This window comes from Tachyglossus aculeatus (assembly GCF_015852505.1).
Source record: "Tachyglossus aculeatus isolate mTacAcu1 chromosome 12 unlocalized genomic scaffold, mTacAcu1.pri SUPER_6_unloc_1, whole genome shotgun sequence".
Classification (NCBI taxonomy): Eukaryota; Metazoa; Chordata; class Mammalia; order Monotremata; family Tachyglossidae; genus Tachyglossus; species Tachyglossus aculeatus.
Window position 1 is genome coordinate 20596428 of NW_024044828.1, and position 17316 is coordinate 20613743.

General features: G+C 52.5%; 1 protein-coding gene across 1 annotated transcript; it reads right to left on the minus strand.

Moving 5' to 3' along the window:
* Positions 1-3195: 3195 nt before the first annotated feature.
* KNSTRN (kinetochore localized astrin (SPAG5) binding protein) lies at positions 3196-11280 on the minus strand. The gene is made up of 8 exons (XM_038741471.1): positions 11133-11280; positions 7622-7748; positions 6277-6324; positions 5671-5776; positions 5438-5531; positions 5115-5176; positions 4955-5029; positions 3196-3753 (listed from the first exon to the last, which is right to left on the minus strand). Exons 1-8 carry the CDS (start codon positions 11263-11265, stop codon positions 3622-3624), a joined length of 777 nt encoding a protein of 258 aa, XP_038597399.1. The 5' UTR covers positions 11266-11280; the 3' UTR covers positions 3196-3621.
* Between the last annotated feature and the right edge of the window lie 6036 nt (positions 11281-17316).

Below are 17316 nucleotides of genomic sequence, written 5' to 3' on the forward strand. Positions count from 1 at the left end.
CCCGATCAATCCTGCCCGCCTCCTTCACCGCCCCGACCAATCACAGAGGGGGCGTGCCCCCGCCAGCCTATCGCTGCCCGCCTTCGCCCTTCCCCGCCCCAACCAATCCAGCCTTCCCCTTCCCCGCCCCCAACCAATCCCGCCCGCCCCCTTCCCCGCCCCGACCAATCAGAGAGGGGGCGTGGCCCCGCACAAGCCTATCGCTGCCAGCCCTCCCCCTTCCCCGCCCCGACCAATCCCGCCCGCCCCCTTCCCCGCCCCGACCAATCAGCGAGGGGGCGTGCCCCCCCGCCAGCCTATCGCTGCCAGCCCTCCCCCTTCCCCGCCCCGACCAATCCCGCCCTCCCCCTTTCCCCGCCCCGACCAATCCCGCCCGCCCCCTTCCCCGCCCCGACCACTCAGCGAGGGGGCGTGTCCCCCCGCCAGCCTATCGCTGCCCGCCCTCCGCCTTCCCTGCCCCGACCAATCCCACCCGCCCCCTTCCTCACCCCGACCAATCAGAGAAGGGGCGTGGCCCCCGCCAGCAGCGTGGCTCAGTGGAAAAGAGCACGGGCTTTGGAGTCGGAGGTCGTGGGTTCGAATCCCCAGAGGTCGTGGGTTCGAATCCCGACTCCGCCACATGTCTGCTGTGTGACCTTGGGCTAGTCACTTAATTTATCTGAGCCTCAGTTACCTCATCTGTAAAATGGGGATTAAGACTGTGAGCCCCATGTGGGACAACTTGATCACCTTGTATCCACCCCCAGTGCTTAGAACAGTGCTCTGCACATAGTAAGCGCTTAACAAACGCCATTATTATTAATATTATTATTATCATTATTATTCCCCGCCCCGACCAATCAGCCAGGGGACGTAGCCCCCCGCCAGCCAATCGCTCTCTTCCTCCCCCAAACTAGCTCTCTTCCTCCCTTCAAAGCCCTACTGAGAGCTCACCTCCTCCAGGAGGCCTTCCCGGACTGAGCCCCCTCCTTCCTCTCCCGCTCTCCACAGCACCTGTATAGATGTATGTTTGTATGCATTTATTACTCTATTTATTTATTTATTTTATTTGTACATATTTATTCTATTTATTTTATTTTGTTAGTATGTTTGGTTTTGTTCTCTGTCTCCCCCTTCTAGACTACTGTGAGCCCACTGTTGGGTAGGGACCGTCTCTATATGTTGCCAACTTGTACTTCCCAAGCGCTTAGTACAGTGCTCTGCACACAGTAAGCGCTCAATAAATACGATTGAATGAATATGTTTGTACTTATTTATTACTCTATTTTATTTGTACATATTTATTCTATCTATTTTATTTTGTTAATATGCTTTGTTTTGTGGTCTGTCTTCCCCTTCTAGACTGTGAGCCCGCTGTTGGGTAGGGACCGTCTCTATATGTTGCCAATTTGGACTTCCCAAGCACTTAGTGCAGTGCTCTGCACACAGTAAGCGCTCAATAAATACGATTGAATGAATGAATACGATTGAATGAATGGATGAATGAATGCGAACGCGCGCCCGCCCGCTACCCCTCCCCACCCCCCCCCGCCTAACCTCCTTTCCCTCCCCACAGCACCTGTGTATATGTATATATGTTTGTACGTATTTATTATTCTATTTATTTTATTTGTACACATTTATTCTATTCATTTTATGAATATGTTTTGTTTTGGGGTCTGTCTCCCCCTTGTAGACCGTAAGCCCGCTGTTGGGTAGGGACCGTCTCTATGTGTTGCCAACTTGTACTTCCCAAGCGCTTAGTACAGTGCTCTGCGCACAGTAAGCGCTCAATAAATACGATTGAATGAATGAATGAATATCGCTGCCCGCCCTCCCCCTTCCCCGCCCCGACCAATCAGCGAGGGGGCGTGGCCTCTCGCCAGCCTATCGCTGCCCGCCCTCCCCTTCCCCGCTCCATCCAATCAGAGAAGGGGCGTGGCCCTCGCCAGCCTATCGCTGCCCTTCCTCCCCTTCCCGCTCCATCCAATCAGAGAAGGGGCGTGGCCCCCGCCAGCTTATCGCTGCCCGCCCGGTCCCCGAAGGTCGCTCTGCCCTTGGGCGGGCCACCAGCCAATCAGCGCTCGGGCACCCGGTGGCTCTGCCCAATCAGGAGGCGGCCTGCTCGCCGAAGGCCCCCCCCCCCCCCACAGCCCCACTCTGTGAGCATTCAATAAGTCACTGCTATTTACTGAGTACTATGTGCCCTGCAGTGTAGTTAGCACTTAGGAGAATCAGAAAGTTGGTAGACAAGTCCCCTGTCCACGGTGACTTCTCTGTGCCTCAGTTCCCTCATCTGTAAAATGGGAATTAATACTGGGAGCCCCCCGTGGGACAACCTGATCATCTTGCAACCTCCCCAGCGCTTAGAACAGTGCTTTGCACATAGCAAGCACTTAATAAATGCTATTATTATTATTATTTATTGAGCACTTAGTGTGTGCAGAGCCCTGCACTAAGGACTGAGAAATCAGGTACAGAGAAGTTACGTGAGTTGCCCAAGGTCACACAGCAGGCAAGTGACAGAGTCAGCATTAGAACCCAGCTCCCAGGCCTGTGCTCCCTCCATTAGGGGCCACTACTGAATAGCCAATGGAAAGGCAGCTCTGAGAATTGGTGTGGAAAAATCTGCAGGGATTTTGAGATCACAGCTGTAGGGAAGAGGGGTGGAAAAGAGGCTCAAGTGAAACCAAGGTGGGGGTGGTGTCAACTGTAATGGGAATTAAGGGGAGAGGGTCTTAAAAAAAGAAAAAAAGAGGAACTTCTTTTATTTAGAAAGAGAGGATAGGTCAGAGGGGCAATCATAGATTGGAAAATCAGTCCCCTGGAGCGGGGAGCAGATGAGCTTTCTATGAAGAGATGAGAAGATCAAGACAGAACTGGAGCTTGAGGAATTCCTACCGTAAGAAGGCAGGGAGGTAGAGGGGAGGAGAAAGTCCGCAAAGAGAAGGACCTGGCAGAGGAGGAAGGAGGCCTCAGCATTATAAGTCCACATTTCACAGCCAGGTACAGAGAGCATAGGGTGCTTAAACTACGTACGGTTGTGGCAACTGGGGTTATATCTCCCTCCCCAGGCAGTTGTCTGGAAAAAGCCACAGAACCTGCACGCTCGGGGAGCAGGGGCGATCCCCTCTGACCACTGATACGGAGAGCGGGGCTTGAAGCTCTGGCTTAAGGAACCCAGAAGCTATTTGCCTTGGCTGGGGGAGGAGGTCAAAGTAGCCGTTGGCCTTGTTCACCGTGCCAGTCAGGGGGCTGACAGAGGCAAAACAGCTTTATTGGCTAAAATGGAAAGGAGACCAGGCACGGTGGTGGGCCCAGTAGTCTTTCGGCCCTAGCTGGGAAGGTCCAAAGCAGAATCCCGGAAAGAGGCTCAGGGCAGGAAAACGGCGTCACGCGTTCCAAAGTGTCCCAAGCTTGGAGTCAAGTTTGTGCAGGGTTTCAGTCCCTCGCCACCCCCGCTTCTCTCTGGGGGGCAAAAGGGGGATATCCTAATTTGGCGGTGGAGCTTGGGAAAGGGATGGGTGGCTGGGACGCAGGACTGCCAAGTTAGCCCCACCAGTCTGGCCCTGGGGCTCCAGGTTGGGTCCCGCCCGCCTGCCCGGTTTGGGCGGGCTGGTTCTGACGGTCTGCCCCGGCTCCTCACGGCCTCAGCAGCTGCTCCATTTGCTCCAACATGGCCGTCACGTCATCCATTCTGCTGCCGAACGTCGCCTGTTTCTCCAGGAAGTGGGTCCTCTCCTCTTCGGCCTTGGCTAACTTGGCCTTCGCTGCCTGGGAGGAGAGAGAGAGAGAGCCATCGACGCCGCCTCCTGTCTCCCCGGGAAGGACGGTGGCAGTCGCTTTCCCCCCGCACCGCCCTCCTTCCCCCTACGGCAGACAGGGCACACCAGCAGCGGACATCCGGGCCCGGCTGGTCAGGAGGAAACCCTGCATCTGGCGAGCCCCCGGGGTGGACCCCCAGGCCTCGGCAGCGGGGAAGAGCCCTCGAGGGGCTGGGCAGGCAGCTCTGCTAATCTCCTCACCGTACCTTGTTCTTGCCTGCCCCGCCATCGACCCCCGGCCCACGTCATCCCTCGGGCCTGGAATGGCCTCCCTCTGCTCATCCGCCAAGCTAGCTCTCTTCCTCCCTTCAAGGACCTATTGAGAGCTCACCTCCTCCAGGAGGCCTTCCCAGACTGAGCCCCTTCCTTCCTCTCCCCCTCGTCCCCCTCTCCATCCCCCACTTCTTACCTCCTTCCCTTCCCCACAGCACCTGTATATATGTATATATGTTTATACATATTTATTACTCTATTTATTTTACTTGTACATATCTATTCTATTTATTTTATTTTGTTAGTATGTTTGGTTTTTTCTCTGTCTCCCCCTTTTAGACTGTGAGCCCACTGTTGGGTAGGGACTGTCTCTATATGTTGCCAATTTGTACTTCCCAAGCGCTTAGTACAGTGCTCTGCACATAGTAAGCGCTCAATAAATACGATTGATGATGATGATGCTAAGACATGGGAGACATGCTCATGGTGAGCCTTGGCTTAGGAAAAAGTGATCGGATTCCAATTAACCATCTCTGCCCACACTTCCAAGGAGTGTGTTAACCCAGGACAGTTGCATCCCAGGCTTTAGTTTGGTGGACAGGTTTGATCCCAATCACCAAAGGAAGGCCCACTTTTGCGGGCCCAACTTTAAACGCTGAGGTTCCTCAGAGGAGCGGATCCCCTGCAAGCCCCAGGTTTGACCCCTACAAGTTGGGAGACGGGGCCCAGGCAGACCGTGACCTCTTTATGGGCAGGGAACGTGTCTAATTCTGTGCTACTATATTCTCCCAAGCACTTAGTGCAGCGCTCTGCACCCAGTAAGCACTCAATTAATATCAGCGATCAATTAGGACACCTGCTTTTCAGGGCCCCGGCCCAGCTGGGAGGGCTGAATGGGGGCAGAGAGGAAGGAGCACCGGATCCGCCGGAATCCTCACCTTCACCTCCTCCCTCTGCTTCGCGACGGTCTGGTTGAACAGCCTCAGCTCAGCCATCAGAGAGTCCATCAGCGACTAGAAGATGAAGGGGTGGTCAGTCAAGCTGCCCCCTGGGTCTCCCAGATGTCGCCCTCCTCCCCCGAGCCCGCTCGCCCCTCACCGCGCTCTCTGCCTGGCACGAGGTCCTCTCTTTCAGCTCCTCCAGGATCTGTTGGCCTGTGACTGGGGGAGGAGGAAGCCCGTTAGGGTTGTTAGTCGGGGGTCCTTTTTCTGGTGTCTTCCTCTATCCACGCCCCCCCCATCAACCGGCTCGGAGCCTGCCTCCTCCCACTGCTCCCGAGCTTAAGGGCTCGGTAGGTCCTGAGATGAAGGTCCCAAGACCGGAGATGAGGCAGCGGGGGTCCCGGGAAACCCAAGGCCAGACCGGTGAGGGCGGAAGCTCCGATGAAAATCGAGTAGGGTGGGGTGGAGGGCGGTCCTCACCTGGGTCGATACTGCGGCTCTCCAGGATGGCCAGGCAGCGGTCCTGAAAGCTCTCCAGCAATTCCTTCTTCTCCGTCACTTCCCTCAGCAGGCCCTGCCGTGGCACCGCACCATTCATTCAATCGTATTTATTGAGCGCTTACTGTGTGCACCATCTGCTCCAGTCCCCCACCCCCTCCACTGAGCGGGGGTCCGCCCCAGGCCGGGTGGACAGCTTAGGCCCGGCCCCGTACCTGGGTCTCGGCCAGCTGCAGGTGGAGTTGCTGGTTGGCCGCCTCCAGGAGCCGGTTCTTGTCTGTGAGCAATTCCTCGGGCCTGTTCCGGCTTGGGGGACAGTAGCTGGGCGTGGTGAGGGACATGACGAAGGCCAATACTTAGTGGGCGCTTTCCTCCCAAGGCCCCACCTCCCCGGGAGCTCGGAGGAAACGCACCTTCCCTCCCGCAGTCTCGGAGAGTGTAAGCGACTGGCCTAAAGTCACGCGGGAGTGGCAGAAATGGGCACTGAAACCCGAGTCTCCCGCTTCCCAACCCGGGGCTTCTTTTTTTTATAATGGCATTTATTAAGCGCTTACTATGTACAAAGCACTGTTCTAAGCGCTGGGGAGGTTACAAGGTGATCAGGTTGTCCCATGTGGGGCTCACAATCTTAATCCCCATTTTACAGATGAGGTAACTGAGGCCCAGAGAAGTTAAGTGACTTGCCCCAAGTCACACAGCTGACAAGTGGTGGAGCCAGGATTTGAACCCATGACCTCTGACTTCAAAGCCCGTGCTCTTTCCACTGAGCCACGCTGCTTCTTGAGAGGAGACTTTCTCCCGTGTCCACACTGGGGACTCACCCTCTCCTGCTGGTCTTCTTTAGACCAGGGTCGGCCCCCTTTTTCAGCCTGGAAGGAGCAAGGACAGTGTGAGTACGGTTGAACCCAGGACAGCCCTGGAGGTCTTTGTTGGGGTAGTCGGTCTACCCAGTCGCAGAATCCACTGGGTGAACCGGAGCAGGACCAGATGGCTCTGGGCCTTCTTTGATGCAGAAAATTCATTCACTAGGGCACGGGGGCTGCCTGGGGGAGCCCACCTGCTCGGAGCCCCCGTCCGCCGACTGCACTAGAATTATGCAATTTATGAAGTGCTTTGCCCGACACAGACGCTCACAACTTCCAATAGCGCTTGGGTCCATATCTTCCATTCCCTAATACGCACTAACCCATGAAAAGATCCACTTTGCCTTCCTTCTCCTATTTTAAAATTTGCTCCATTCTTTAAGCTTTTTGAGGGCACGGATCTAATTCTACCGGCCTCTCCCAAGCGCTCAGTACAGTGCTTGGCACACTAGCTGCTGGGTAAATACTCCAACTGAATGACTGCGATAACTAGACTGGGCTCAGCTCTTGTTTGTGCTGGTATTTATTAAACGTCTACTTCATTCATTCAACTGTATTTATTGAGCGCTTACTGTGTGCAGAGCACTGTATGAAGAGCTTGGGAAGTACAAGTTGGCAACATATAGAGACGGTCCCTACCCAACAGTGGGCTCACAGCCTAGAAGGGGGAGACAGAGAACAAAACATATTAACAAAATAAAATAGAATAGATATGTACAGGTAAAATAGAGTAATAAATATGTACAAACATCAATCAATCAATCAATCAATCATCGTATTTATTGAGCGCTTACTATGTGCAGAGCACTGTACTAAGCGCTTGGGAAGTACAAATTGGCATCACATAGAGACAGTCCCTACCCAACAGTGGGCTCACAGTCTAAAAGGGGGAGACAGAGAACAGAACCAAACATACCAACAAAATAAAATAAGTAGGATAGAAATGTACAAGTAAAATAAATAAATAAATAAATAAATAGAGTAATAAATATGTACAACCATATATATATATATACAAACACCATGCTAAGCCCTGGGGTAGGATGCCCTACGAATCGGAGCTGACAGAGTCCCTGCCCCACCTGGGGCTCGGAAGCTAAGAGGTGGGAGGACAGGTATCTTGTCTTCATTTCAGAGATGGGGGAAACTGAGACCAAGGAAGGTTAATTGAGCTGTCCAAGGGAAAACAGCTGGTCAGTGGTGGTCAGGGCTAGGAGCAGCTGTCCCAAATCCCAGGCCTGTTGCTCACTCCAGTAATTCACCTGGCCTGGGACCTTTTCCATTGTTCCCCTTCAACTCTCACCTGTGGGTGGTGGCTCGGAAGCTCTCGGGGGCCGCCGGGTTAGTTGTCCTGCTGCCGTCCCCCTCTCCCGGCTTGGAGAGACATGGCTTCTTGGAAGCAGCTGGAACGGGACCGCGGGGCTGGGCGTCTGGCAGGGACAGACAAGGAGGGATGGCCGCTCAGAGGGCCGACCCAAAGGCTCCCAGGTGGAACGGGCGCGGTACACACACATCCGCGCCGACTCGGGGAGCCCCTTTCTCCCCCTCCTCACCACGCTGGGACCGCAGGGCCAAGTGAGCCTACACAAAGCTGGGTTCCAATCCCAGCTCCGCCAATCGCCAGCTGTGTGACTTTGGGCAAGTCGCTTCACTTCTCTGAGCCTCAGTTACCTCATCTGTAAAATGGGGTTGAAGACTGTGAGTCCCCCGTGGGACAACCTGATCACCCTCTCCCCAGCACTTAGAACAGTGCTTTGCACATAGTAAGCGCTTAATAAATGCTGTCATTATTATTATTATTAAAGCACATTTGGACTGAGTTCAGACACCCCCAGAATCCCCACTTGCATTTTTTGGTGAGTGCGTGTGTGTGTGTCGGTGTCCTTTTAGAGGGAAGTAGCTGGGATGATGATGATGATGATGGCATTTATTGAGCGCTTACTATGTGCACAGCACTGTTCTACGCGCTGGGAAGGTTACAAGGTGATCGGGTTGTCCCACGGGGGGGCTCACAGTCTTCATCCCCATTTGACAGATGAGGTAACTGAGGCTCAGAGAAGTGAAGCGACTTGCCCAAGGTCACACAGCAGACGTGGCGGAGCCGGGATTCGAACCCATGACCTCGGACTCCAAAGCCCGGGCTCTTTCCACTGAGCCACGCTGCTTCCCTAACGTGGGATGCTAACATGTACAGGCCACAGCCTACACACACACACACACACACACAGAGTTGTCTTTCCTGTGTATTCTCTCCCAGCACTACGTACAGTGCTCTGCACACAGTAAGCGCTTACTAAATACTAATACTATAGGGTTTTAAAAACTACAACTGCCAGGATGGCTCAGTGCCCACCTGAGTGCCCGCCCGGACCACGTCATCCCCCGGGCCCGGAATGCCCTCCCTCTGCCCATCTGCCAACCTAGCTCTCTTCCTCCCTTGAAGGCCCTGCTGAGAGCTCACCTCCTCCAGGAGGCCTTCCCACACTGAGCCCCTTCCTTCCTCTCCCTCTCCATGCCCCCCATCTTACCTCCTTCCCTTCCCCACAGCACCTGTATATATGTTGGTACAGATTTATTACTCTATTTATTTATTTATTTTACTTGTACATATCTATTCTATTTATTTTATTTTGTTAGTATGCTTGGTTTTGTTCTCTGTCTCCCCCTTTCAGACTGTGAGCCCACTGTTGGGTAGGGACTGTCTCTAGATGTTGCCAACTTGTACTTCCCAAGCGCTTAGTACAGTGCTCTGCACATAGTAAGCGCTCAGTAAATACGATTGATGATGATGCCACAATCCCCTGCTGGACCCGGGCTAGGCCAGGTGGCGGACTGGCCCCGGGCTTGCCGTCTCTACGCCCACCCACTTCCTTCCTGCCCCGGCAGATCCCTGCTGCTCGGCTGAGACCACCCAGGGCTCCCGGGATGGGGACCCTCGGCGCCTCGGGGTGAAGCCTGGTTTCTGGCCCGGGGTGGGGGGGGTCTGGGGGGAGCTCCACCTCGACGCTGGGACATTTGGGAAAAAGGAGCCACTTCCTCCAAGTGGCACGAACGGACGTATCCTAGCAGCCCTCCAGAGATAACCGATCCCGCATCCCAAGGGACAGCCTCCTGCTCAAATTCCCGACTTTATTCTGCGGGAGCCAACGGGGGCCATTGGCATTTCAACCCCTCACCTCTCCCAGCCCACCATCAGCACCCTAACTCTCCCCTTCTCGGCCCCACTCTCTCCACCCACTACACCCCAGCTCGCCCTCTTCATCCCTCCTGAGCTCACCTCCCTCGGTTCTCCCCATCTCCATCCTCTCCTGCTGCTCCCTGCCACTCCATGCCTGGAATTCCCTCCTCCTTCAAAAACCACAGCTCTCCCCACGGTCAACGCCCCACCCTTCTTCCATCAAGGAGTCCCTGATTCCCCAAACCCCACCATCTCAATCCATCAGTCACCCTCAGCGTGGCTCAGTGGAAAGAGCCCGGGCTTTGGAGTCAGAGGTCATGGGTTCGAATCCCGACTCTGCCACGTGTCTGCTGTGTGACCTTGGGCAAGTCACTTAATAATAATAATAATAATAGCATTTATTAAGCGCTCACTGTGTGCAAAGCACTGTTCTAAGCGCTGGGGAGGTTACAAGGTGATCAGGTTGGCCCACAGGGGGCTCACAGTCTTCATCCCCATTTTACAGATGAGGTAACTGAGGCACAGAGAAGTCAAGTGACTTGCCCAAAGTCACACAGCTGGCAATTGGCAGAGCCGGGATTTGAACCCATGACCTCTGACTCCAAAGCCCGGGCTCTTTCCACCGAGCCACTTAACTTCTCTGAGCCTCAGTTCCCTCATCTTTAAAATGGGGATTAAGACTGTGAGCCCCAGGGGGGACAACCTGATCACCTTGTATCCCCCCCTCCCAGCACTTAGAACAGTGCTCTGCACATAGTAAGCGCTTAACAAATGCCATCATTATTATAATTATTATTTCCCTTCTGTGTCACCCTTGCCCTAAGATTCTTTTAATGGTATTTGTTAAGCACTATGTGCCAGGCACTGTACTGAGCGCTGGGGTAGATACAAGCTAATCAGGTTGGATACAGTCCAGTCCCATCTGGGGCTCACAATCTTAATCCCCATTTTACAGATGAAGTAACAGGCACAGGAAAATGAAGCCACTTGACCAAGGGTCACACAGCAGACAAGTAGCAGGGCAGAATTAAAACCCAGGTCCGTTCTCTATCCACTCCTTTATTCATCCCTTCCGCAGCCCCACAGCACTTACGTCCATATCTGTAATTGCTACTATTTATATTAACGTCTCTAGGCTGTAGGCTCACTGTGGCAGAGAATGTTTTACTGTTATATTGCACTTTCCCGAGTGTTTAGTACAGTGCTCTGCACACAGTAAGCGCTCAATAAATACAACCGACTCACAGTACAATACAACTGATTTATCGACTGACGGTGCTCTGCACACAGTAAGCGTTCAGTACATACAGCTGACAATGCTTTGCACACAGTAAGCGCTCAATACATACGACTGACAGTGCTCGGGACACAGTAAGCGCTCAGTACATAAGACTGACAGTGCTCTGCACACAGTAAGCGCTCAGTACATAAGACTGACAGTGCTCTGCACACAGTAAGCGCTCAGTACATAAGACTGACAGTGCGCTGTGCACAGTTCACGCTCAATACATGGGACTGACAGGCAGTGCTCCGTGCACAGTAAGCGTTCAGTACATACGATTGACTGAGTGACCACAGGCAAGTCCTTGGGCTGAGGCGTCTCCCCCATCCCGCTCCCCCCGGGCCCGGCTCTGACCTGCGAGGAACACGGGGAGCTGGAAGCTGAAGGCCGGGGGCTTACACTTGGTGGTGGCCACCGCCGCCGGGGGGTCCTCGGGGATGCCGCCCGCCGGGTGTAAGTTGAACACGGGGATTTTAGACTTGGCCATCCCAGTCTGAACGGGGCTGGAGCTGCAGGGAACAAGACTAATAATAATAATAATGATAATAATAATAATAATAATGATAATAATAATAATAATAATAATGGTATTTGCAGGTGCTATGTGCCAACCACCGTTCTAGATACAAGGTAATCAGATTGTCTCACTTGAGGCTCACAGTCTGGTAGGGACTGTCTCTATATGTTGCCAACTTGTCCTTCCCAAGCGCTTAGTACAGTGCTCTGCACACAGTAAGCGCTCAATAAATACGATTGATGATGATGATCCCCATTTTACAGACGAGGGAACTGAGGCACAGATAATAATGATAATGATGATATTTGTTAAGCGCTTACTATGTGCCCAGCACTGTTCTAAGCGCTGGGGGGATACAAGGTCATCAGGTTGTCCCCCGTGGGGCTCACAGTCTTCATCCCCATTTGACAGATGAGGTCACTGAGGCTCAGAGAAGTTAAGCGACTTGCCCAGGGTCGCACAGCTGACAAGCGGCGGAGCCGGGATTAGAACCCACGGCCTCTGACTCCCAAGCCCGGGCTCTTTCCACTGAGTCACGCTGCTTCTTCTTCCCTCCTCACCGTCCATCGTGCGGGGAAAGAGGGGAGAGGAGGGAGGGTAGGGTCGAAGGACGCAGTTCTGGTCTCCAAATAATAATGATGGTATTTGCTAAGCGCTTACTATGTGCCAAGCACTGTTCTAAGCACCGGGGTAGGTACAAGGTAATCAGGTTGTCCCACGTGGGGCTCACGCAGAGAAGCAGCGTGGCTCAGTGGAAAGAGCCCAGGCTTTGGAGTCAGAGGTCACGGGTTCAAATCCCAGCTCTGCCAATTGTCAGCTGTGTGACCTTGGGCAAATCACTTCACTTCTCCATGCCTCAGTTACCTCATCTGCAAAATGGGGATTAAGACTGTGAGCCCCCCGTGGGACAACTTGATCACTCTGTAACCTCCCTAGCGCTTAGAACAGTACTTTGCACATAGTAAGCGCTTAATAAACACCATTATTATTATTATTAATCCCCATGTCACAGTTATGGTAACTGGGGCACAGAGAAGTCAAGTAGCTTGCCCAAAATCACACAGCAGACAAGTGGCGGAGTCACTTGCCAAGTGAATTGTAATAATAAAGATGGCATTTATTAAGCGCTTACTATGTGCAAAGCACTGTTCTAAGCGCTGGGGAGGTTACAAGGTGATCAGGTTGTCCCACGGGGGGCTCAAGGTCTTCATCCCCATTTGACAGATGAGGTAACTGAGGCCCAGAGAAGTGAAGTGACTTGCCCCAAGTCACACAGCTGACAGTTGGCGGAACCGGGATTTGAACCCAAGACCTCTGAGTCCAAAGCCCGGGCCCTTTCCACTGAGCCACGCTGCTTCTCACTTTCCAAGCGCTTAGTACAGTGCTCTGCTGAGCCACGCTGCTTCTCACTTTCCAAGCGCTTAGTACAGTGCTCCGCTGAGCCACGCTGCTTCTCACTTTCCAAGCGCTTAGTACAGTGCTCTGCACACAGTAAGCGCTCAATAAATACGATTGAATGAAGACCGTGAGCCGCCCGTGGGACAACCTGATCACCTTGTAACCTCCCCAGCGCTAAGAACGGTGCTTTGCACATAGTAACCGCTTAATAAATGCCATTAAAAAAAAATACGATTGAATGGATGAGTAGGATTAGGACCCAAGTCCTCTGATTCTAAAGGCCACGCTCTTTCCATTAATAATAATAATGCTGGTATTGGTTAAGCGCTTACTATCATCATCATCATCAATCGTATTTATTGAGCGCTTACTATGTGCAGAGCACTGTACTAAGCGCTTGGGAAGTACAAATTGGCAACATATAGAGACAGTCCCTACCCAACAGTGGGCTCACAGTCTAAAAGGGGGAGACGGAGAACAAAACCAAACATACTAACAAAATAAAATAAATAGGATAGATATGTACAAGTAAAATAAATAGAGTAATAAATATGTACAAACATATATACAGGTGCTGTGGGGAAGGGAAGGAGGTAAGATGGGGGAGATGTGTTTACTATGTGCAAAGCACTGTTCTAAGCGCTGGGGGAGATACAAGGTCATCAGGTTGTCCCACGAGGGGCTCCCAGTCTTCATCCCCATTTGACAGATGAGGGAACTGAGGCCCAGGGAAGGGAAGTGACTTGCCCAAAGTCACCCAGCTGACAAGTGGAGGAGGCAGGATTTGAACCCACGGCCTCTGACTCCAAAGCCCGGGCTCTTTCCACTGAGCCACCCTGCTTCCCGGCCCAAGACCCCCTCCCCCCCCCCCCCCACCAGGACCGGCTCGTACACTCACCACGGACTCTCTACTAACCGCCACTCTCACTCCCGCCGCCGGTTTTAAACTGAAACTTCCGCTGGGGGCAGGAAGGGGCGGGGCCTAAACCACGGGCGCCGCCATGTTGTACGGCAGCGAGCGGTCGGCGGTGGGTGGACACTGAGCGCTTGGGCGCCGCCATATTGTACGGCTGAGGGGCGCCATGTTGTACGGCCGTGCCCCCCGTGACGTCATGAGGAGGCGGCCCCGCCCCCTCCGCGGCCGGGCTCGCTGCTGGAAGGCGCGAGGCTCTTTTTGGGCGCGCTTATGTGCTGGTTTTTAATATAATAATAATAATAATAATAATAATAATAATAATGGCATTTATTAAGAGCTTACTATGTGCCAAGCACTGTTATAAGAGCTGGGGAAGATACAATCAATCAATCAATCATATTTATTGAGCGCTTACTGTGTGCAGAGCACTGTACTAAGCTCTTGGGAAGTACAAGTTAGCAACATGTAGAGACAGTCCCTACCCAACAGTGGGCTCACAGTCTAGAAGGGGGAGACAGAGTACAAAACCAAACATATTAACAAAATAAAATAAATAGAATAGATATGTACAAGTAAAATAAATAAATAAATAAATAGAGTAATAAATATGTGCCAACATATATACATATATACAGGTGCTGTCAATCAATCATATTTATTGAGCACTTACTGTGTGCAGAGCACTGTACTAAGCGCTTGGGAAGTACAAGTTAGCAACATATAGAGACAGTCCCTACCCAACAGTGGGCTCACAGTCTAGAAGGGGGAGACAGAGAACAAAACCAAACATATTAACAAAATAAAATAAATAGAATAGGTATGTACAAGTAAAATAAATAAAGAGTAATAAATATGTACAAACATATATACATATATACAGGTGCTGTGGGGAAGGGAAGGAGGTGAGATGGGGGGATGTAGAGGGGGACGAGCGGGAGAGGAAGGAAGGGGCTCAGTCTGGAAAGGCCTCCTGGAGGAGGTGAGCTCTCAGTAGGGCCTTGAAGGGAGGAAGAGAGCTAGCTTGGCGGATGGGCAGAGGGAGGGTATTCCAGGCCTGGGGGATGACGTGGGCCGGGGGTCGATGGCGGGACAGGCGAGAACGAGGTAGGGTGAGGAGATTAGCGGCGGCAGAGAAGCGGAGGGTGCGGGCTGGGCTGGAGAAGGAGAGAAGGAAGGTGAGGTAGGAGGGGGTGAGGTGATGGACAGCCTTGAAGCTGAGGGTGAGGAGTTACACAAGATAATCAGGTTGTCCCATGTAGGGCTCACAGTCTTCACCCCCATTTTACAGATGAGGTAACTGAGGCACAAGGAAATTAAAAGTGACTTGCCCAAGGTCACCCAGCTGACAAGTGGCGGAGCCGGGATTAGAACCCACGACCTCTGGCTCCCAAGCCCGGGCTCTTTCCACTAAGCCACGCTGCTTCTACATCTCAAGTGCTCAGTATTCATTCATTCATTCAATCGTATTTATTTAGCACTTACTGTGTGCAGAGCACTGTACTAAGCGCTTGGGAAGTACAAGTGCTGTGCACACAGTAAGCACTCAATAAACGGGATTGATTGATTGCGAAGCAGGATGGCGTCTTGGATACAGCATGGGCCTGGGGGTTAGAAGTTCATGGGTTCCATTTCCAGCTCTGCCACTTGTCTGCTATGTGACCTTGGGCAAGTCACCTCAGTTCTCTGTGACTCAGTTTCCTCATCAGTAAAATGGGGATTAAGACTGTGAAACCCATGTGAGAAAGGGACTGTGTCCAACCTGATTCACTTGTAACCACCCCAGCACTTAATACAGTGCCTGTCACACAATAAGCGCTTAGCAAATGCCAGAATTATTACTATTACTATTACTGTACTAAGTGTTGGGCAAGCAAATGTTGGAGAAGCAGCGTGGCTCAAAGGAAAGAGCCCAGGTTTTGGAGTCAGAGGTCAGGGATTCAAATCCCGGCTACGCCACTTGTCAGCTGTGTGACTTTGGGCAAGTCACTTAACTTCTCTGGGCCTCAGTTACCTCATCTGTAAAATGGGGATTAAGACTGTGAGCCCCTTGGGACACCTTGTAACCTCCCCAGTGCTTAGAACAATGCTTTGCACATAGTAAGCGCTTAATAAATGCCATTTAAAAAAAAAGCAAATCAAAGTGCACGCAGCCCATGTCCCACATGGGACTCACAATCTTAATCCCCGTTTTGCAGTTGAGATGACTGAGGCACAGAGAAAAGAAGTGACTTGCCCAAGGTCACACATCAGGGAAGTGGTGGAGTCGAAATTAGAACCCACGACTCCCAGGCCCGTGTTCTATCCACTTGGCCTTTTCTGCTTCTCTTGTTGAACTGTTTAGATGGGTGAAGGCCAGTGAACCCCAGCTCCCAACAGTTCTCTAGTATAACCATCCCCTCCCTTCCTTCCCGAGGGTGGGGGTGCTTGCATGGTCTCTTTTGCAGGCTCCTCCTCCCCCTCCCATCCCCTTACTGTGGGGTTCCTTAAGGTTCGGTTCTTGGTCCCCTTCTGTTCTCGATCTACACTCACTCCCTTGGTGACCTCATTCGCTCCCACGGCTTCAACTATCATCTCTATGCTGATGACACCCAAATCTCCATCTCTGCCCCTGCTCTCTCCCCCTCCCTCCAGGCTCGCATCTCCTCCTGCCTTCAGGACATCTCCATCTGGATGTCTGCCCGCCACCTAAAACAACATGTCCAAGACTGAACTCCTTGTCTTCCCTCCCAAACCATGCTCTCTCCTTGACTTTCCCATCACTGTTGACGGCACTACCATCCTTCCCGTCTCACAAGCCCGCAACCTTGGTGTCATCCTCGACTCTGCTCTCTCGTTCACCCCTCACATCCAAGCCATCACCAAAACCTGCCAGTCTCAGCTCCGCAATATTGCCAAGATCCGCCCTTTCCTTTCCATCCAAACCACTACCCTGCTCGTTCAAGCTCTCATCCTATCCCATCTGGACTACTGTTTCAGCCTCCCCTCTGATCTCCCATCCTCTTGTCTCCCCCCACTTCAATCCATACTTCACGCCGCTGCCCGGATTGTCTTTGTCCAGAAACGCTCTGGGCATGTTACTCCCCTCCTCAAAAATCTCCAGTGGCTACCAATCAACCTACGCATCAGGCAGAAACTCCTCACCCTGGGCTTCAAGGCCGTCCATCCCCTCGCCCCCTCCTAACTCACCTACCTTCTCTCCTTCTCCAGCCCAACCCGCACCCTCCGCTCCTCTGCCGCTAATCTCCTCACCGTTAGGCCTCGTTCTCGCCTGTCCCGCCATCGACCCCCGGCCCACGTCATCCCCCTGGCTTGGAATGCCCTCCCTCCCCACATCCGCCAAGCTAGCTCTCTTCCTCCCTTCAAGGCCCTACTGAGAGCTCACCTCCTCCAGGAGGCCTTCCCTGACTGAGCTCCCTCCTTCCTCTCCCCCTCCTCCCACTCTCCATCCCCCCGTCTTACCTCCTTCCCTTCCCCACAGCACCTGTATATATGTATATAATGTTTGTACATATTTATTACTCTATTTATCTATTTTACTTGTACATATCTATTCTATTTATTTTATTTTGTTAATATGTTTGGTTTTGTTCTCTGTCTCCACCTTCTAGACTGTGAGCCCACTGTTGGGTAGGGACCGTCTCTATATGTTGCCAACTTGTACTTCCCAAGCGTTTAGTACAGTGCTCTGCACACAGTAAGCACTCAAT